This window comes from Triplophysa rosa, linkage group LG15, assembly GCF_024868665.1.
Source record: "Triplophysa rosa linkage group LG15, Trosa_1v2, whole genome shotgun sequence".
Taxonomy (NCBI): domain Eukaryota; kingdom Metazoa; phylum Chordata; class Actinopteri; order Cypriniformes; family Nemacheilidae; genus Triplophysa; species Triplophysa rosa.
Window position 1 is genome coordinate 17,603,427 of NC_079904.1, and position 22,625 is coordinate 17,626,051.

General features: G+C 37.6%; 1 protein-coding gene and 1 long non-coding RNA gene across 5 annotated transcripts; both read right to left on the reverse strand.

Annotated features, from left to right (window-relative positions):
• Window positions 1-143: 143 nt before the first annotated feature.
• LOC130565848 (uncharacterized) lies at window positions 144-2,841 on the reverse strand. The gene is made up of 3 exons (XR_008964413.1): window positions 2,138-2,841; window positions 1,574-1,625; window positions 144-1,262 (listed from the first exon to the last, which is right to left on the reverse strand). It is a non-coding gene; the product is annotated as an uncharacterized LOC130565848 (long non-coding RNA).
• A 2,754-nt stretch (window positions 2,842-5,595) lies between these two features.
• On the reverse strand, window positions 5,596-21,952 carry vamp4 (vesicle-associated membrane protein 4). 4 transcript variants are annotated; one of them, XM_057353117.1, is made up of 9 exons: window positions 21,767-21,925; window positions 20,046-20,176; window positions 15,690-15,791; window positions 11,797-11,843; window positions 11,597-11,647; window positions 8,897-8,997; window positions 7,568-7,647; window positions 7,004-7,055; window positions 5,596-6,692 (listed from the first exon to the last, which is right to left on the reverse strand). In XM_057353117.1, the coding sequence occupies exons 2-9, from the start codon at window positions 20,046-20,048 to the stop codon at window positions 6,667-6,669; spliced, it is 462 nt and encodes a 153-aa protein (XP_057209100.1). In that variant the 5' UTR covers window positions 20,049-20,176; window positions 21,767-21,925; the 3' UTR covers window positions 5,596-6,666. The 4 variants fall into 4 exon arrangements, with proteins under 4 accessions (XP_057209100.1, XP_057209101.1, XP_057209103.1 ...); XM_057353118.1 differs by having other exon boundaries at window positions 21,868-21,901; XM_057353120.1 differs by lacking the exon at window positions 20,046-20,176 and having other exon boundaries at window positions 5,597-6,692; window positions 21,868-21,952.
• Window positions 21,953-22,625: the final 673 nt, after the last annotated feature.

A 22,625-nucleotide genomic window follows, 5' to 3' on the forward strand; every position in this document is an offset into this window, starting at 1 on the left:
TTTGTGTTCAACAGAACAAAAAAAAGATCAAGTAATTTATTTTTATTTAAAAACATTCTTCCGAATATATTTCTCTGTGTTCATCATAACGAAGAAATTTATACAGATTTGTAACTCGAAGGTGAGTAAATGATGACGGAATTTTCGTTTTTGGGTGAAGCATCCCTTTAAGATAACATTTTATTTCACAGTATAAACTGGCATTACATTTAAATGCACCACTTCTGACGTTTTTCACAATAAATCAGATCAAATGCCATTTAAAATCACTTTATTTCAAATGTATAAGTAATTCAGTCCTCCAGCACAAAGCCAATGTCATGGGAATGGATATTTACCAATAAATTAAAAATGACATAGAATAGTCAGTCAAATTAAATGTCCTGAAGCAAGTTCACAGGTGTGTCTCAATCAAATCATCATCACACACATCCATCACATCACTGACCAATCAACACGCTGCTAAAATGACACCAGTGAACAAAAGTATTACAATCTGTACATAAACCATTTACAAGCATGAAGAAAAAGCAAATAACAAATAATAACGACTCAACACAATTAACTGTGATTATTAAACTTAAAAATGGCAATAGCAGCAAACATTACAGAAATCCATTACTTGCCTTTCAGAGTAGTTATAGTAGTCCATCTAATTTAAACACACACAGTGACATCGTCACATGTCATTTCCTGTTCAGCCTTACCCATTTTTTCTTATTGCCCCCACCCTCCTGAGAAGAACGTATTCCAAGGAACGTGTATGTGTGGTTGTGTACACTTTTAATGAACTAAAACGACTTTGCAATAAAAACGAAAAAAGAATGCAGAGCTGTAAGTTTGTCTTCATGTTACCGAATGCATATACAACAAAAATGACCTTCGTTTACTTTTAATTACAGTAGTTTTGTGTATGTATGCCTACAAGAGACAGGTCTGCAGCAGTGTTGTGCCATTGTCGTGATAAAAAATTTGTGTCACACACACACACACACACACACACACACACACACACACACACACACACACACACACACACACACACACACACACACACACACACAAATGAAACTCTGCCCCAGTTTGTTATGTTTCCAGACCCTGCCCAAACAGGCAAACACAGTGGGCAGCCCAACTCTGTGCAGCGCCCCCCTCTGGCTCGGAGGAATGACAGCAGAAAGATGCAGAAGAGGTGGGAGGAAGAGAACATTGCGCCTCTAACCTCCCTGCCAGACACTAGCGATACCGCAAGATCACAGGAACTGAACAGAAAAAGATAAAAAGACATGATAAGCAAAATGCAAAGATATCTCAGCTTTAACAACAATAGGATGTATTATTATTCATGTGCGTCTCAATGTACAAGCGCCAAATCTTTAAAAATGTACACACAACAGAGTAAAAACGAAGACAACTGACATGTTCCTCAGTATTTAAATAGCTTTTAAATTTGCATGAGGATTAAGGGTGGGATAAGTACAATCATCATAGTATATAGCACCAAACAAATGGGTCTATGATAGGTCTTCACTAATACAGCTTAAAATGTGTGCGTGCGTGCGTGTGTACTTACTGATTATAATAAGCAGAAGGATGACCACAACCAATGCCACAATCATTTTCATCTAATGACAAAGAAGATGTATGACATATCCTACACAAAAAACTCGACCAAAGAATTCTGCTTGCAATATCAAGGTCATGGGTTCAATACCAAGGTCATGGGTTTGATGTCAAGGTCAAATCCTAGGCAATGCATGTACTTTTAAAATCTAAAGCCTAAATGACCTGTACATCGCTTTAGATAACCGGTTGCCAAATGTGTAAATGTAACTGTAAATGGAAAACATTTGTACTAAAAAGTTTAAAATGACCAATTTCTTGGTGACTTTTAAAACAAATAGAATATAATTGTTTCTCATAAGTACTGATTTAAAACTTCAGATAAATGGTTTAAATCCCAAAGCCTTACTATGAGCAATAGTTTTAGTGATGTTGGCCTTGATAAACATCAACAAATACTGCATATTTGCTGCTACAGGTATCAATTTTGAGCATCATGCAAATTTAGTAAATAAACAGTGACCTCAGATCATACCTCAACAACTAAACAAAGGCCCTTCAAAAGTGGACTCACCTTCATGTCTCTCCACCACATCCTTCTATGGAGCTGCTTGGCTCTACTGCTAAATGCTGACGCATTGTCTGACAGGCTCTCTGAAAGTCACATGACAAAAACAAGAAGAACATCAACACAAGTTCTATCTACCTTTGTAACACGAATATCCTCGTAGCACATTCACTGACGGCTCTGTGTGTTATTACATGATTGCATAAGCTCTTCATCAACTGAGACTGGTTATCTTTGTCTCCAGATGCTTGTTGACTTTCATATTGCTTCAGGATATTGTGGCTCTGTACATGTGGAACTGCCTAAAAACTCATTTCGCTTCATTTGTACTTTGAAAAAGAGTTAATTGGGCATAGATCATACCCAGCTGCCACAATTCAACAATACTGCGTGTTCAGTGTCCAATATACTGAGAGTAGTGCAAGAAAGCAAAGTGATTTCTAAATATGTTAAGTCTTATGTAACCGTCCTTCGTGTGAAAAATTGATTTCATCTACAGACTTAAACTAATCATGCAAACATAACAATGTTGCTTAGTTAACATATGGTCAAACATATGGCAGCATTGCAGGAAACACATGGCAAACATTCTCCCTTTGCATGTGCGAATGTCTTCCAGATGTTGCATATAAAGCTACTTGTTCTCCGTTTGCAAGTAAAAATAGGAAAGCTTTGTCATGCTGGGATCAAACTACAATATTTGTGTTTGTTATGATAATAACAAAATTGTGCTTTATTGCAGATAAACCCACTTCCAAACAGCACACAAAAGCAAAACCAACTGTGGTTGATCGATTTACATGTGGAACTTTGATTGTTTTGCTTGTAGTCAATGTGTCTCATGTACAGCTGCTTTGTAACAATGAAAATTGTAAAAGCGCTATATAAATAAAGTTGAGTTGAGTTGAGTTGAGTATATAGCATTTAGTATTTTTTTGCTAGACTACTTTTTTATACAAACTACTTATAGGAAACAATTAATATATAATTAACGTAATGGATACATTTCATTGGATAAGTTGGAAGTTGTAACATCTTGCGGTAAAACTTTACAATAATGTGCTATTAGTTAACATTAGTAAATGCATTAGCAAACATTAGCTAACAATGAACAATTTAGTTTTTCAGCATTTATTAATCCTTGTCAATGTTAGTTCATGTCAGTACAGTTATTCATGTTAGTTCATGATGCATTAACTTATGTTAACAGTGACAACATTTGATTTTAAGAATGTATTAGTAAATGCTGAAATTAACATGAATTGATATTAATAAATGCCGTAGAAATATTGTTCATTGTTAGTTCATGTTAGCTAATGCATTAACTAATTGTTAACAAATAGCACCTTATTGTAAAGTGTTACCCATCTTACTTTTGGTTTCAACACCTTCACTTTTGACCTTTTCACTTCTGTTCAAGACTGCCTCCCTTCTCATCTTCCCCTCTCATCTTCCTTGTTACCACATTTGATTTATAGGAGACTGAAGTGCTTACTAGAACAAGTGTGCAAATAAATTGAACTAAATCTCTATGTCAAACAAACATTCTGTTTGAATGACTGTAACTGGAAACTTCTGGATATGTACACTCATATATAGTGCATTGGCCTGTAGTTCATGTAGAATGGAAGCTTTATTCATTTTGTGTGATTTCTGTATATTCTGCAAATTATATAAGTTATAAACATGTTTCTCGATCTTTTTCAGTGTGTACATACAGTATTTATACTGTATGTGTGTTTGTACAGCTTTAAATATACATATAAATATATTTGTCAGGGTTGTTGTTTTTTAAACGTCTTTACAAATATCCACAGTAAAACATTCTAAGTGCTTTGAAACTGTTTGAAATGCTCATAAATCTGCCAAATTATATTTTTTCTTAATTTCTATTAATGTCAACAACAATCTGTGAACTTTAGGTTTAATGGCAGAGATAAGGGAAAGAAAATATCACTATCCCTATATGAAAACAATGGAAGTCCTCTATATAATGACACATCATTTGTGCGCATGTGTGTGACCTTTGGTTTATAATTATTGAAAAATATTTTCAGCAAGTTCAGAATTGCAGATCTGTATCAAACATTTACATATTTGTAACGTTTATTGTCTGTGCCAACATACACAGTCTCTCCATTCAAGTGAAAGAGTCGGTCTTGTAGTCTAAGAGAGTATGCACAAAATCACTCTGAATAGATGAAATGAATGGAAACACACAAAAATATGATTAAGATATCTGTCCTAGGAAGATAAAGGAAGAATTAATGTTTCTTTATATAACTAATGAGAGACACTCTTCATCAAGTTACTCATTAAAGGCTTATTAAAAATGTACTGACGCAAAATGAAACAACGCTGCTTTTTAACTCTCATGTCATTCCAAACCAGATACAAAAGAAGATATTTTAAATAACATTGTTAACCAAACAACATTGTCGCCCACTGACAGCCACCCACATCTCAGGATCATGGCAGTGAGTTTTGCATGGAAAAGCACCATTCGCATTTTTTTAATCTGGTTATTATTTGTATTCCTGATACACTTTGACTTAACTAGAAGTGATGAGTCAGAACAGAATGGGAAATAAAATCGTAAGAGCCTTGGACACAATGAAAGGTATGAACTTTTAAGGGTTATATCAGCCACAGCAAAGCCATCTGCCATGAACACTTGGGAACCAAAAGCAAATGATTGAGATGAGAAGAACAGACAGATTCGTAAAATACTGGAAAAGAGTGATAAAAGAGAAAAAGCACAACGTGAGGAATGTAATGAGTCCTGGAAGATAAAACCACATCTAAAGGAGTAAAACTCATGAGCTGGTGTTTGGATCAAACCTTTAAGCACTGAGCAGATAGTTGATTTTAACAGAAAAGAGAAAAATACATGACAGGGTGCTTTAAAAAGACTCAATAAACCAGACAGAAGAAATGCCAAAACCAAGTTAAAACTTTAGACCCTTTTTAAACCTGAAAGTAAAATGATTTTTTTGGTCAACAGACCTTTTATGTGGGATTTTTTTGTCCCTGTTAGTCAAACCTGGAGTCCTTGAGCATTCAAATGATATACTTTATAGTTGTTAAAGGGATACTTCACCCAAAAATGAAAATTCTGTCATCTTTTTCTCACCTTCGAGTTGTTCCAAATCTGTGTAAATTTCTTTGTTTTGATGAACACTGAGAAAGATGTTTGGAAGATGTTTTGCCCCCCATTGACTCCCATAGTAGGAAAAAATACAATGGTTGTCAGAAGTGCCACAGAACTGTTTGCTGTCCTATATTCTTCAAAATGCCTTCTTTTGTGTTCAACAGAACAAAAAAAAGATCAAGTAATTTATTTTTATTTAAAAACATTCTTCCGAATATATTTCTCTGTGTTCATCATAACGAAGAAATTTATACAGATTTGTAACTCGAAGGTGAGTAAATGATGACGGAATTTTCGTTTTTGGGTGAAGCATCCCTTTAAGATAACATTTTATTTCACAGTATAAACTGGCATTACATTTAAATGCACCACTTCTGACGTTTTTCACAATAAATCAGATCAAATGCCATTTAAAATCACTTTATTTCAAATGTATAAGTAATTCAGTCCTCCAGCACAAAGCCAATGTCATGGGAATGGATATTTACCAATAAATTAAAAATGACATAGAATAGTCAGTCAAATTAAATGTCCTGAAGCAAGTTCACAGGTGTGTCTCAATCAAATCATCATCACACACATCCATCACATCACTGACCAATCAACACGCTGCTAAAATGACACCAGTGAACAAAAGTATTACAATCTGTACATAAACCATTTACAAGCATGAAGAAAAAGCAAATAACAAATAATAACGACTCAACACAATTAACTGTGATTATTAAACTTAAAAATGGCAATAGCAGCAAACATTACAGAAATCCATTACTTGCCTTTCAGAGTAGTTATAGTAGTCCATCTAATTTAAACACACACAGTGACATCGTCACATGTCATTTCCTGTTCAGCCTTACCCATTTTTTCTTATTGCCCCCACCCTCCTGAGAAGAACGTATTCCAAGGAACGTGTATGTGTGGTTGTGTACACTTTTAATGAACTAAAACGACTTTGCAATAAAAACGAAAAAAGAATGCAGAGCTGTAAGTTTGTCTTCATGTTACCGAATGCATATACAACAAAAATGACCTTCGTTTACTTTTAATTACAGTAGTTTTGTGTATGTATGCCTACAAGAGACAGGTCTGCAGCAGTGTTGTGCCATTGTCGTGATAAAAAATTTGTGTCACACACACACACACACACACACACACACACACACACACACACACACACACACACACACACACACACACACACACACACACACAAATGAAACTCTGCCCCAGTTTGTTATGTTTCCAGACCCTGCCCAAACAGGCAAACACAGTGGGCAGCCCAACTCTGTGCAGCGCCCCCCTCTGGCTCGGAGGAATGACAGCAGAAAGATGCAGAAGAGGTGGGAGGAAGAGAACATTGCGCCTCTAACCTCCCTGCCAGACACTAGCGATACCGCAAGATCACAGGAACTGAACAGAAAAAGATAAAAAGACATGATAAGCAAAATGCAAAGATATCTCAGCTTTAACAACAATAGGATGTATTATTATTCATGTGCGTCTCAATGTACAAGCGCCAAATCTTTAAAAATGTACACACAACAGAGTAAAAACGAAGACAACTGACATGTTCCTCAGTATTTAAATAGCTTTTAAATTTGCATGAGGATTAAGGGTGGGATAAGTACAATCATCATAGTATATAGCACCAAACAAATGGGTCTATGATAGGTCTTCACTAATACAGCTTAAAATGTGTGCGTGCGTGCGTGTGTACTTACTGATTATAATAAGCAGAAGGATGACCACAACCAATGCCACAATCATTTTCATCTAATGACAAAGAAGATGTATGACATATCCTACACAAAAAACTCGACCAAAGAATTCTGCTTGCAATATCAAGGTCATGGGTTCAATACCAAGGTCATGGGTTTGATGTCAAGGTCAAATCCTAGGCAATGCATGTACTTTTAAAATCTAAAGCCTAAATGACCTGTACATCGCTTTAGATAACCGGTTGCCAAATGTGTAAATGTAACTGTAAATGGAAAACATTTGTACTAAAAAGTTTAAAATGACCAATTTCTTGGTGACTTTTAAAACAAATAGAATATAATTGTTTCTCATAAGTACTGATTTAAAACTTCAGATAAATGGTTTAAATCCCAAAGCCTTACTATGAGCAATAGTTTTAGTGATGTTGGCCTTGATAAACATCAACAAATACTGCATATTTGCTGCTACAGGTATCAATTTTGAGCATCATGCAAATTTAGTAAATAAACAGTGACCTCAGATCATACCTCAACAACTAAACAAAGGCCCTTCAAAAGTGGACTCACCTTCATGTCTCTCCACCACATCCTTCTATGGAGCTGCTTGGCTCTACTGCTAAATGCTGACGCATTGTCTGACAGGCTCTCTGAAAGTCACATGACAAAAACAAGAAGAACATCAACACAAGTTCTATCTACCTTTGTAACACGAATATCCTCGTAGCACATTCACTGACGGCTCTGTGTGTTATTACATGATTGCATAAGCTCTTCATCAACTGAGACTGGTTATCTTTGTCTCCAGATGCTTGTTGACTTTCATATTGCTTCAGGATATTGCGGCTCTGTACATGTGGAACTGCCTAAAAACTCATTTCGCTTCATTTGTACTTTGAAAAAGAGTTAATTGGGCATAGATCATACCCAGCTGCCACAATTCAACAATACTGCGTGTTCAGTGTCCAATATACTGAGAGTAGTGCAAGAAAGCAAAGTGATTTCTAAATATGTTAAGTCTTATGTAACCGTCCTTCGTGTGAAAAATTGATTTCATCTACAGACTTAAACTAATCATGCAAACATAACAATGTTGCTTAGTTAACATATGGTCAAACATATGGCAGCATTGCAGGAAACACATGGCAAACATTCTCCCTTTGCATGTGCGAATGTCTTCCAGATGTTGCATATAAAGCTACTTGTTCTCCGTTTGCAAGTAAAAATAGGAAAGCTTTGTCATGCTGGGATCAAACTACAATATTTGTGTTTGTTATGATAATAACAAAATTGTGCTTTATTGCAGATAAACCCACTTCCAAACAGCACACAAAAGCAAAACCAACTGTGGTTGATCGATTTACATGTGGGTCAGACGGTCTCTTCCTGTGGGTAGTTTTTGGCCAGTACAGCTGCAGTGTGGACCAGACCTTGCGTAGTTTAATTGGTCTCAAAGGTCTGGTTGTGCCAGGTAGATCTCACCTTTAAATGTACTTTAAGACTACCGTGGTGCCTTCAGATCAGCTAGGGGAGACAACCAAACATCTTGTGTGGGTTTATTTTTCACATCTGGTGTCCAAAACGAGAAAAATACATGTGGGACACGGGACATTATACCCAAAAATGTCTCCTGGCCAATTGTCCCAGTCTGTTCCCAAACAGAATAGCAGAAATGGGACGTGACTCATTAAAGGTCCAGGTATGACGAAATATAAGAAAGTGCTGTTTATATGAGACTGGGTATACAAAATAATCTCTCAGCGTGGATCCTGTTCATCAAATCCTTTGGTCTGTCATTATTCAATACATTTATTATGTTGGCAATGCAACGCCCTAAGATCCATTCGCATCATGAGATGCCTAGATTTCCATCCATAAGGTGAATCGTATCCTTCTTACCAGATTTGTCCTGCAGCTCATCCAGACGTTCGCCTCGCTCTATCACTTTCGAGATGTTCTCCTGCATGACATCAATGACCTCATCAACCTGAGACTGCACCCTGAGGGTCACCAAAACATCATGAGACAAGTAACCAAAACGTCCATTTCATTCCACACATTTTAACAGCTTCGGTGCACATGTTGTGCTCCGTGACTCCCATATTTTGAAAAGAATCCGTTCTGCTTATATAAACACTGCACGATTAAACAAGATTATCATTATGGCTATGATCTGTTGACCCTGCAGCGTGGAGAGGAGGTGTCAATGTTGTGCTAGACGAGGTCTAGACACATCCAAACAGTGGGAAATATTTGATATTGTACACGTGACCCACATGCACGCACTTAGACAGCCTGTGAGGCATTTAGCTGCACCCCTACATCTGGCAAAAGGGTTGGCATGGCTGCTGGGACACAGGTTACCCTCGAAATTAACTGCCAACAGGATGTTTTGCCCCTTGCTTGGATACCCGCCTAGTACACACCGCCCGGGTCCATGATCTGCAGCAAACGCCAGATCTCTCAGACCTCTGGAAGGTTAGCTGCCATCTGCGATGATCCTTGTGAACTTCAAACTCATGCCACGAATGAAATAATCGCAGAAATCCAAGACGTTCGTGGAAAGGCAACAAAAACATCAGGAAAGCGTACTTTTCCAAGGTTCCACTATAAAATTCCATTATTTTATATTTTACTCCACCACTGACTGGCCGTGTAGCGTGCGGTTACATAAACCTGGTGTGGCTGCTCGTTCTGGGCAAAGCTCTACCGAATTTCCTTTGGGAGAATTACTGAAGCATATAAATATGTACCAACCCTTAACAAAAGTACAATTAACAGCTCACACTGCGGGGACAAACAGCTACGTCAGAACCTACGGACAGAGATTCAAATATTGGCAGTCGCCGTTTAAGTATGCCTGCAAATATTATGTTGTGTCAAAGAAACCCAGATGGATACAGTGACTCCATTCTTTTCAGATTGGAGACTTGTTTGTGGGCGGGTGTTTGAACAGATGTCATTATATGAAGTTACGTAAACCTTGCAAGAAAGAGCGACATTGGCAGCGCTATGATGAACAGCGTGACAGAGTGTCAATAACACAATGCCAATGGAAGGTATTATGCCACAATCAGACTAGACTTTGAGCATGAAATTCGTTCTGACGGTGGTACAAAAATGGGCGGGAGTGATTCCTCCATTTTTTCAAGAGGTCACGCTGTGACGTTTTGATCTTCTATTGGTCTCACGCACTCACGTGACGCAAATTCGCAGGTCAGAGTTCACCAAACTTGAACTTTGATACCCAGCGAAATATCTTCGGACTGGCTTGCGTTTCCGGTCTGACGCATTTGCATGCGTATGAATGGAAGTCAATGGAACAAAATGGGACATTGGTTTCCAGTTTCTTGACCTGAGCTGATCTAATGTTTTGGAAATTTCTCATTTTTCTATTCTGAAATAACTTCCGTTCATTATTGTTACGCTTGCTGCTCATACTTTTTTTGGACACCTAACTCTAAGTATCACATTTCTGCATTTGTTCTGCTTTGTTATATTTTATCCAGTGTTGGGTCAAAAGGGGACAAATCCAACCATTGGGTTAAATTAACCCAGAAAATGTTTATATCTGACCCAAACATGGGTTAAAACTAAATATGCACAGATATATTGGCCAATAATCGGTATCGGTCAATAGTTTAAAAACAACATGTATGTAAAGTGTTTCTTTTGTGTTGATACTTCATGACTTTTTTTAACGGAGATACATTCACTTTTTTGATATGTATATTTATTGTAAATTTGCAATGAATATGTAAAAGGAAAATGCAATGAATGTATGCTCTGTATATAGAAAATGTTAGGAAACATCACCAGTTTGATGTTTAATATTTATAGTCATTATATATGAATTAATAACATTCAGAAAATTCAGAAATATTAATTTAATATTACTCTGAATAATTGGCTATTGGTGGAGAAATTTAGTATCAGTGCTTTTCTAGTTAAAACAGCAATTTGGGTCAAACAACCCAGCATAGGTTACTGTATAACCCAACGGTTGGGTCTGTCACTTTTTGATCCAATGGCTGTGTTGAAAATAAAGGGTATGCATTGACTTTCCCACGTGAACACGCTGGGACACGCCCCCTTGACTGCGGGACACGCCCCCTCGACTGCCAGGACACGTTCCCTTGAGTGGTAAAACATGCAGCAATATGGCTGCTGTCAATGATATGTCACTGTCACTGACATGTTGCATGGAATTGCGTTTCCTGATATTGTAAGCAGAAACTGTTTTGAGTGTTTTGCCACCCAAGCGTGTTTTGGCGCGTTCATGTGGGAAAGTGACGTCACGTGCATACCCTCTATAACCCAGCATTTTTTAGAGTGTATCCCAGTCATGTGACTTATGCTATACATTTTTCATTCAATCTTACATTTTTGGCATGGCAGATGATTAACCTATAGACTTAAACTGATGGAGACACCAGAGCCAGATGTGGGCAATAGTATCTCGTACCAACTTGTACTAACTCCGTGAGGTTATATGCATGTGCTTATTATTGTGTGACAACTCGTGTTCACCTAATCCTCATATACGGTACACATGAATAAACTGCCATGAATGGTGTCTGATGCACAACCCATACGTACTTTCTAATTTTGTCATTTTCGCCACCAAATCGTGGTCCTGTAGGTCCTCTCCTGAAACAAACATCAATGTTCAATTTGAGAAAAAAAAACATCAACGTTAACATTCAATGTTCTCGATGTTTATGTCAACACATGGACAACAAATTTTGCAAAACTAATGATTTCAAATGAAATCCAAAAGAATGGAAAAGCAGACTTACAAGAAAAAGTCCTCTTCCTCATCAGAATCCTCCTCCAGTAGGTTTCTCTGCAAGTTTGGAAGATTAGACTGTTACGCCGGTCAAACTGAACAGAGAGTTGGTTTAATCTAATGTTCTACCAGAATTACAACCAGGTGTCTGACGTAACAGTGAGCCTAAGATTCATAAAGATTGTATTGTGAAGTATATAGCCATCTGCCATGGAAAACAGTGACCTTCGACAGTCAGAATGTGGACACCATTGTGTGACGCAGTATTCCCAGATGAAATTCACCTGGGGACAGAGTCGTTCAGAACACAAGCTTCTACAAGGAAGCTTGTGATGGACAAGAGACGTGAACTTAAAAAGCAGTTTATGCTGAATCCATGTGGTCTATATTTGCAGCATCTGATTGGTTTTATTGTTTGGAGTAAATCACAGAAAGCCTTTAACCCAAAGATTGTTTAGTTTTGGTTTGTAAATTCCATGAATGATCACATTTGACAAAGACCTTGCTATTGATTTCAAGATCATTTCAACATCCCGATGACTAATCTTATATAACTCTCTATAACCGCCTCCAGATCTCTGACACTCCTCTACAACTCTGGACAATTGCTAATAAACTTACCATGGAAAAACTCTGTTTTTACTGAAGGAATACAGGAATTCAATGTTTTTCTTCAAGAACATTTCACTGTTTCTCCATCACAGGAAGATTTTGAATGCTTCAGGTCATAACAGAATCAGAGTGTACATTGATAAAATCAATGTGTTTCAGTAATGTGTCAAGTATGCAACACTTTAAAGAAATAGTTCACCCAAAAATCATTTACTCACCCTCATGTCATTTCAAACCTGTATGACTTTTGTTTTTCTGCAGAACACAAAAGAAGATATTGCGAAGAATGTTGGTAACCAAACAACGGTGGCACCCATTCACTTCTATCGCATGGACACAAAACCAATGCAAGTCAATGGGTACCAACATTCTTTCTTCTGCAGAATTTTCTTTTTGGGGGGGCACCCTGATGAAGACCTGTTAAGGTCGATACACATTGGTGTTTTTAGTATGCAGCCCTGTAAATAAAGACTTTAAATATCAAAATATCTATGTGAATGTGGAATATCATTGCCTTTGGGGGGGGGAAGAATCCACTTTTTCAAGATATTTTGAAGGAAGTCATACAGGTTTGAAATGACAAGAGGATGAGTAAATGATGACAGAATTTTCATTTTTAGGTGAACTATTCCTTTAAATCCCTTTGCCTAAAAGCATAAATGTAAGTGTAAAACGTGTTATATAATAGCAGGGCTCGACATAAAGGACTGCCCGATGGCCCAGGGTCAGCATGGGAGATCCTCTGGCCAGTTGAGAGAACTGTCACTTGCCCGATCGGGCCAGTGCTGTATCGTCATGGAAATGTATCATTTCTACGTTTATAAGACTTGCCTATTTAAATATTCCCAAGAAGATGCAAAAGAGGACTGGATTTGGTTCTCACGTGCTGTTTGAGATACGCGTGCAGCTAGAATGCCGCAGAGGCAACGCGCAAAATACTGAATTGCGTTCTCTTTCACATGTTCTTAATCTTAATCTGACATACCGCCACAAAATTATGCCAAAATGCCAATATTACCAAGTATCCTTGTAAAAAGTAATAAATGATGTCTAACGGGAACAAAACGCATGTGGAAACAAACAGCGTGTGTTACATTACTTTAGATCCGTGCTTCTCTTAAAGGGGCAGCAGCTTTGTTCATCAAACAACAAAGAACGAAGACAAAAAACACTCACTGCTCTTCACGGATTAAATTATAACTTTAGTAAGGTTAAATCAATATTATATTCAATACAGTGAAGACTATAAAGTGTTTACATTATTCAATTTCTGTACCTGATAAATACTATTATTAGACCAACCTTAAACACCTGAAATGCACTGATTATTTGCATGTTTGCTTTATTACATTTATCTGTGCTATTGCACATACTTTGATTACTTGATCTTATTTGATTACTTACTGATTAGTTGTCTTCAACAATAGTTGAAATTTTAAAGTTATAGGCTAATAGTTTCTATGGTATCATACCCTTATTTATTAAGATTTGCATAGGTATAAAAACAACAAATAAATAACTAGATATTATTTAATACTTTTTTGTGTGTGGGCCAGTAAAAATTTTGGCAGGGCCAGTAAAAATTGTAATCACTTGCCCGACTGGGCCAGTAGAAAAAACCCTTACCGTTGAGCCCTGAATAGTAATGACTTTTCTTTCTCTGGGGTGCTACATTTCACATGTTTACAGCAAAATATACAAAACGGTGCTGCTCATTGCCAGATAACTGCAAGCTTTTACGAGCAAAACAAAACAGGTCTTTTCCACTGGTCACGGTCAGTTGCAGTTACACAACCAGCACGTGTAAAGCCACATTCATGATTTCTGTTCCATATTCTCCTTCTCTTTCCACTTGAGTTCCAGCTTCAGGCAACTTGGAGACTTTTTTGGATGAGATAATGTCTGTATTGTCCAGCATTGTTTTCTAATCGCACATCAGACAGGAGTTGTATCCAAGAAAAATAGCCTAACAGGCTTATCATATCCTGGCTTAGGCTTCTGTGTGGTTTGCACTAAAATGTTAAAGTCAACTCTTTGGTCTTTCAGAACTGGCAGTTAATGAAGGCATAAAGTCAATAGTGGGATCGGTACTGACAGATTCTCAGGAAGAGCTTTAGCGGTTCACAAAGCCCTGAGGGATTTAAAGCACGTTACATCGTGACATTAGTCTTTCCTGTGCTGAATACTTCTGAAAAGCCTAACAGTTTCACCAAAATCTCAGCCTACTCTTTACTTTTGAGCCACTGTGCACTGTTTGACTTCTTGTTCACATGTACAGAATAGAAAGTGACACTCATCCTTAATTTTAGGTATTTGTACAAACACCTCATCTTAAACTTCTGCACGCAATGCGGTTTGTGCCACAGACATGAATGATCATGAGACTGGAGGAGAGGTGTGCCATTACTTGCAATGAAGTGATCCAAGCCATGTCTAGAGATCAGAGGATGATAGTAGACTCCACTCAGAACAACACCTGACAACCATCCACAACATTATAACATCACTGCTGCAATTTGCAAGTCTCATTTCCACTGAAAAACATATAAACCAAAGTATTTATGTCTGCAGAATGACATTCCATTTGGTTTCTAAAAACACTCAGTTTTTCTTTCCATCCGTTGTATTTCTCTTTCACCTCAGTGTGTCCATCAAAGCTATCATTAAGACATGTGTTGAATGCCTGCTGTCAAAAACATGTGAGGTCAGACTCATTTCAAATGGGTTTGTTATGTAAGAGTTTTTTGAGGAATTCTGTGTTCTCCAGCAGTGCAGACACTTAGTAACACGAAGGGGGAGTCGTTCACTCCTTCTGTAAACATAACAAGCAAATCATAGAGTACAAGGGCCTACTAGGGGGTATAAAAGTGCAGAGATGTGCAGGTTTGGTTCTAGTCAGCTAAGTGTATCTTTAAACTTCTCGTCTTTATGATGTCATCATCTCCTGTTGCAGCATGAGTCGGATTTGTTGTTGAAAGACTTCCTCTCATCTAAGTGTAAGTGAGCCAGCATACATAAGTTGTGTAAACTGTGGCGCTATGAAAATATTGCCGTTAAGCATCCAAACACTGCAACGTTGGGGTGTTCACATCGAAAAAAAAAGATTTTGCAATTCAATTAGGTGCTACCTGCACGTATACACTTTGTGTGGAACTTTTCAGAGATTCAACATTCAGTACAGGTATGACTAATGTAATATTACTCATCTGTGCAGTAAGAACTATTAGTGGTGAAGCTTCCAGGAATGATCTCGGAGACTGTTACCTCAAACAGTGCCCGGCTGTGTCTTACCCTTTCACTGCGAATAGAGCCGGTCACCTCTTCATCATTCAGATGCCGTTTAAATTTGGGAGGCATGCTGGGGTCGAGCTGCTCCTCCCTCTCTGGCTCCCTCTGCAGGCAAACACAAGAAAAGAAACTGATTTGGGTTGAAGTTTCAAACCAGTATTTGAGCTAATATAACACAACACTCAAAGCACAGAAAAAGTCAAGTGATCCGGGCATTAAAGCAGTTTTACTGTGTGTAATGGGTTTGTTTATTTATTTATTTACTTAGCAAGAAGTCATGTAATAGGCAAGATAATGTACAGCCTGAATAGGACGGTCTCTCCAGATGCTTACAGGTGGATTTGTAAGGCCGTATCTGTATAGCAGCTATGAAATAACATGCATCAAACAATAAACCAAATCAACTTGAAATGTTAAAGACCAACTGATTATACATTCTTGGAAAATGAATGGCCAACCACAAAAAGTTCTTTAAAATTCATCGTTCATTAGCTTAATGGAAGAACTTTGTTAGGCTGGTTTAGGTTTACTATAGACTACAACTGTGTGGTCACAGATGTGTATTTATTGGCTATTTTACAACAGGTTTCAAGGCGACTCATCAGATATTAGAGCTGGAGCTATTTGTTCTGAAAGCCTTAATTTAGACCAGACTGTGACCACTAATAAAGCTGGGCTCCAGACTGCGACTAAATGGTCGCATTTTGCGACCAGTTTTTGATACAGCGAAAGCGTTTTTTACAAGTACTCGCGCATGTGCGACCTGTCAATTTAGATTTTTTTTCTAGTTGTTATATCTCATGTGAAAAGACGAGTAGATCTCTAGCCCGCCAGTGTAGGCATATGTGAGTGAGAAGGGGAGAGTCCGGAGCTGCGATGTTTCTCGATGTCGTTGTGTCACAGCTCAGCTGATCATTGACAAGTTAACAGACACAACGTGAGCGCATTACTACGATTTGCTGTTTGCTGTGATTGATTTTTTGAGCCTGAGGATATTTGATACGTATAAAACGAAACTAACCGCAGAGGAGTTCAGAATAGGCCATTTTCTGCTGATAACTTGAGACAGCTGTGAATCATTTCCAAGCCGTTCACAACAAGAATGAACGACAGGCGAATGCTCTTGTTACGTTTGTGTGAAGTTATCTTTACATTGTGTTGTGAATGATGAAAAGGGTCCTTAATACACAAAAAAATCATCATAACAACGTATTAAGATGAGCCCTTTCGTTTTGCTTTAACACTATAAACAATAAAATATATACTTTTTCATACAAAATGACATGCACACTTTCTGTTGGTTCAAATGAATTCGTTACTAATTTGGTCTGGTGTATTCAGAGTATAAACAGTCTCTTTACTTAGCACTTAAAGTCCCAGTGAAATTAAAAACAACAATTCTTATTTTTTCATGAAATATTGCAGCGTTTATAGTAAATAGCTTATCAATGTGGGTCATTTTCTTTTTAAATTTCATGTACCCTCATAATCTTCTGTTAAAATCTGACAATGCACTTCCGCCCTGAAATGACTATCCATCTCAAATGGCTTGGCCGGAGCATCCGTTAACTCCTCCCCTTGAACTGTCAGTCTGCTGCCAGCTTAATTTCAAAATCAATGCAACAGCTGTTTTTACACATCCAATCAATTCGCAGTGAAAAACGCAAGCCACGCCCACTAATTTTCTCCTTTGAATTTCCTTTTCACTCGGACATGTGTCAGAATACGGAAGTAAAAACGACCGCAACTTCAGGTTCACGGGGACTTTAAAGATTCTCTTTATGCTCTGCCTCTTTTTAAATGATGAGCAGAACCAAACCACTGTCACCTGCAGTTAAATGCATAGACAGGTAGTATTTTAAAACTCTGACACATTTATACATACTTACATTTCTGTACAAATGTGAACGCATTTAAAACTGTTCCACAGAATTCTGCAGATTTTTCCAAAATTTTAGCACAGAATTAACAAAAAAAATGTCTGCAGATTCCGTATGACCCTGGTATTGAGTAATGTCATATCCCTCTGAAATGAAAATAAAACTGCACATTGTAATTTCTGTGAGTTACTGTAAGTCTATTTATTATCAAAGTATTTGTCAGTAATACAGCTATTATGGGGAAAATGTAAATAATTGCATTCCAGGCTGATTTAACCCCTATATTTTTTTCTTGCACTCCTAAAAAATTCAGTCAGGGGCTACAGTGCTTCTAGTAAAAAACGTTATTCTGGGGCCCTGTAAAGCTCACTTACTGACCAAACAGCTGAGCACCGGTCTGTTAGTGAGTTCATTAGAATGAACTTAAAGCCATAAAAGTTACGCTACTTTAAAGTAAATCCAGTCATAATTTAGACCACCCTGATATATTTAACAGTTTGGTCATGGGGATACGTCTTGTCACACCAACTGTACTGTGCTGCTGGCAAACATCAAACAAAGCAGTTAAAGACATTGGAAAGGAATTGAAGAGAAAGTCCTTAAAATGTCATTAGGTTATTTTTTCACAGAGGTTTGTCCATTGTTAAGCCATTCTCATACCTTTAGGCTATAGCTTTAATTTCATGGACTTCAATCTGAAAACTATAAAAAAAAGCCCATATATTCATCATAACAGTAATCTCCAGCGGGTTAATCATTTTTTTCTGAAGCAATAATATTTTCTGAAGTAGTAAAATAATATTTTTTTGCAATTCAAATTATGGGGTGAAACAAGACTTTCCAGCACTCCTGGAGAGAAAAAAATAGGACATTCTCGAGAGCAGGGGTTTTTTAACTGGGTTCCAGGGAACAGGCACTCTATTGTTTGTGAAAGTGTACCGGAAGTTATGTTAGGGTCACAAAAGTGTGCATGCGCAGTTTGTTTATGTTGTTAAGATGAAACCGTCTATAATAGGCTGGCTATCACACTTACTATTTGTCTAACAGTTTAAATGCTTCTTTATACTAACAACAAGGATTTGTATTTTAGAAAGGGGGTCCTCGCAAAAGGTTCATCAAATTTGGGGGTCCTTGGCTTGAAAACCCCTGCTCTAGAGGATATTTAGGCCGCTTTCAAATCTAGTTCGATTGCCTGGACCGAACCTTAGTTCGATTTCTCCCCCCTTCTCCCTCCCAGTCTGGTCTGTGTTCACATTGTAATTTTTGCATACAAACCGCAGTGCGCTTGCTTCATCAAGCGGCGGCCATGTACTCATGTGCTGGGTTACCGCTATGAAGGCGACAAGGCACCAAAATGGATGTAGCTGCTCGCATCACTTTTGTTGTTCTTTTTTTGAACCTTTGGATTTGCTTGCAAAGAAAAGATACAGAAACACATTTGCATTTGTCTGCCACAAAAGTATTATGATTGTTCCGAAGAGAGCGGGCTTTCCGCCAGAGATTTTTTTGGCGGAGGCAAGCAGAAATATTCGTTCTGCTTACACTGCGTCTCGCCGGTCGTCAAAGTAAGTAAGCATAATAGCATATATACACACATAAGCACGAAAAGCATGCGTTTTACGTCATCAATAGCGGTTCACTTCCGCGATTTGGTACAATTGCGTTCATATCAGCAGCGAAGCGTACTGGAGTTCACATGAACCGCACCCCAGACCTCCCTTTTTAAGAGGACTCGGGTACAGTTCGCGGGTGCGCACCCGGGTTCAGAAGACAGCATTCACATCACCCAAACGAAACTGAACTATGACGTTAATCGAACCCGGGTGCGCACCAAAAGTCCTAATGTGAAACCGCCCTTAAAGAGTGTGTCACAGCATGTTTAATAGAATGTGACACAATACAGGGATATAGCATTTTGCCATGCCACACTGATATAGATTGGGGAAAGTTACAGGAAAAGCTGAACTGAAAACAGCTGTGGTACTTCTTACTGTTAGTAACACTTACTATGAAGAACGTGCACAAATGTGCACATTTACAGAACACTATCAACAAAGGCTGGTCCTCTCAAACTGGGGACCCAAGATGGATCCAGGGGGCCACAGATTTTATGTAGGAAAAATAAATTTATAATAAATTTTATACAATCAAATTCCAAACTCAGACATCAGAAAAATAAAACCACTAAGCAAAAGAATTGATGTTCCTGGATTGCATTAATTGTTTTAATTAAAAAGTTTAAGATTACACATCTTAATTTGGGGGTCCGCAAAACGTTTGGGAACAACTGCTCAAAACAACTATTAGACGTGACATCCAGACAAGATCTGACTTAACTGGCCTTTTAAAAAGATTTTGGAAATCTCTCATCTACAATCAGGAGGAGGGCGTATATGCTAGTTTACAAGGCAAAACACAGACAAACAAAACTGCTTAATTTCTCCCTGCTGTACAAAAAGCTCAACCTAAAGGTCTGTACCATTGAGTCCACTGTCCTCCTTTGGGACTGCTCTCTGCTTCTCCTGCTGGTAGAGCTGTTGGAAAACGGCGGCTCCTTTATCCAGGAGCACAGCAGAGGCTTCCAGAAAGCAAGAGAGTGAGAAAAAGAGACTAGGGAGGGACATGGAAAGAAAGGGAGGGAGGGGTAGGAGAGATGGAGATGGAGTAAGGGGAGAGAAAGCATGTCGTAAAAAGGTAAAAGGTACGTAAAAGAGCCAAGAGACTGAGAAGGACAAAAAACTAGCAGTCATCCACACAGACCATGCAAGGTATCTTATTATAAAAATGTTGTTGTGAGAAGAGTGAATTAGGCCCAGTTAAAGAGTTCACCCAAAATTAAATATTCTATAAAAAAATGGATACAATAGAAAAATAGATATTTTGAGAAATGTATTGCTAGTTTTGTGTCCATATAACAGAAATCAAGGGGGGAGGGGACTGTGGTTACCAACATTCTTTCAAATATCTTCTTATGTGACAGTGACAAGACAATGTCTGGCAGATGCTTCTAGACCACGAGTTGTACTGTTTTTTTGGATTCACATAATTTTTTTTTAAAAAAGCAAACCATCCCTTTAAACATTGTTGAAATCAATAGAAATTCATCTAAATTTAAATTTAAAATCTAAATTTACAATGGTTAAGTGGATGGATGGATGAATTTAATGGCGTAGAAACAGTGATGGGATTAGAATGATAGCAAAAAAATACTACCTCTGCTGTCAATACAAAACATTTTAATTCAACAAACAAACACATCCAATGAACCTTCTAGACGCCTAACCCTTGTTTACTCTACAAACTCACATGTGATCACATTAATCAGAAATGCGTCACAAGCATTGTTGTGGAACAGCTTCAAAACAACAGATAACACAAACACTAATAACAAGTTCGGCATTGTTCCAGTGTTCAACCCATCACTGCCACTAAATTATTCAGAAACACACAGTTCAAATTCAGGCTAACATAAATCCAACACTAAAATCACTATCACATACAGATGATCGAATTTAAACTAAGATTTAACAAAATAAGACCTTGGCTTTCTGCACAATGAACATCTGCATTAATCTGATCCTGTTTAGGTTCCTTTAAACAAAGAGAGCAACTGATAATAAAAGACGAATTTCAATTAGCAATGAAGTCAATTCCCTGATGTCGATGAGAAAAACGTTAAATCCTTTATTTAGGGTTTAAAGAAACAGCAAGTGATATTGTTGTAAGATCCTATATATTACAAAAGAATGAACGTTAGAACTCCAACAACTCCTAAATGTTGTGATTTTTCATCCGAAAATACAAATGGACACTTATTTACGAGGCTGAATCCAGTTTCTTATTCGCATCGTCACATATTTCTAATATATGACACATACTGTGATATAGTATGTGATGTTCGTATTCAGCAGTGCTGTAAACAAAGCTTTAAGCTAACCAACACAGCAATTTAAACGTTGTCCGACAGGACCCTAACAGACCAGAATAAAATGTGAAACAAGACTTGAAAGAAAAAAATCACAACCAAGGAATGAAATCTACGTGTTTACGTGAAATAAAAGGTTTGCTGTGAGGTGGTGACACTGACGTAGGGCAGATGACATGACAGCTAGCATGACAGCTAACACCTCTGGCTAGCATCACAACCGCTACACAAAACAAACCAACACACGCGCAGAAGCCTCAAGAGTCACAGTCTACCTCAGTGCACTTGTTTTAGGGATGAAGATGATTCCTGAATGGAAAAACAGCGTCTGTATGTGTACAATCCCAATGAACGTTAACGATCTTGATGACAGTACCGAGTCCTGATGATACGTCTCTCTGCTCCGAGCGGAAGTCAGCACAGTTGGACTGATCCTGTTTCCTGCAGACACATCATCATCATCATCACCACCACCACCACCATCATCATCATCATCGTCACACAGATTTCGGTGATTCGTGATTAAGTGGGTTATTTATTCTGATAAGCTTATTACACAAGATCACATTTAGAAAAGCTGATCCCAGCATTATATTAGATTGGTCACAAGACCTTATCAGATAATACTGTAAAATGAAAAAGTTAAAATATTACATTACTTTATTATTTTTATACTATATATAGGGTATTTTCACCTTAAGGTTTTTGGATACGTTTAGTGTCGTTTAGTTAATAAGTTTAGTTAAAGACATCAAACCATTAATTTAACCAACATATACACTGTGATTAATACATTGTCAACTAAAACATGTAATATAAAACATCCCTGCCCAAAAAACAATAGAAATTTGGTTGATTTAGTTATAAAATGTATTGGTTTTAATAGAAACTATAATGATGTCTTTACTGGTATTCAATTCTATTGGTAGGATGTTATCTGCAGTTGGGAGCCAGTAGAAACCCATGAAATCATCTTGGAATAAAGGCCAAAAATGAATTTTTTAATGGTTTTAACAGAAATGGCAATGGTTCTATATAATTTCTGTGATTGTTTCTATTGTTTTTTCAGCAGGGATTTGACAACCTACATTAATCTGACATAGTTTAGAAACTGTTTTTACCTCAGTAAAAATT

Bases quoted from the DNA above. Each gene is read 5' to 3' on its own strand.
- vamp4 (XM_057353117.1), bottom strand. The intron at 8,998-11,596 runs GTACGTATGGGT...GGTGACCCTCAG, and splicing joins GAAAATGACAAAATTAGAAA to GGTGCAGTCTCAGGTTGATG. The intron at 6,693-7,003 runs GTAAGTACACAC...TTTTCTGTTCAG, and splicing joins CCTTCTGCTTATTATAATCA to TTCCTGTGATCTTGCGGTAT.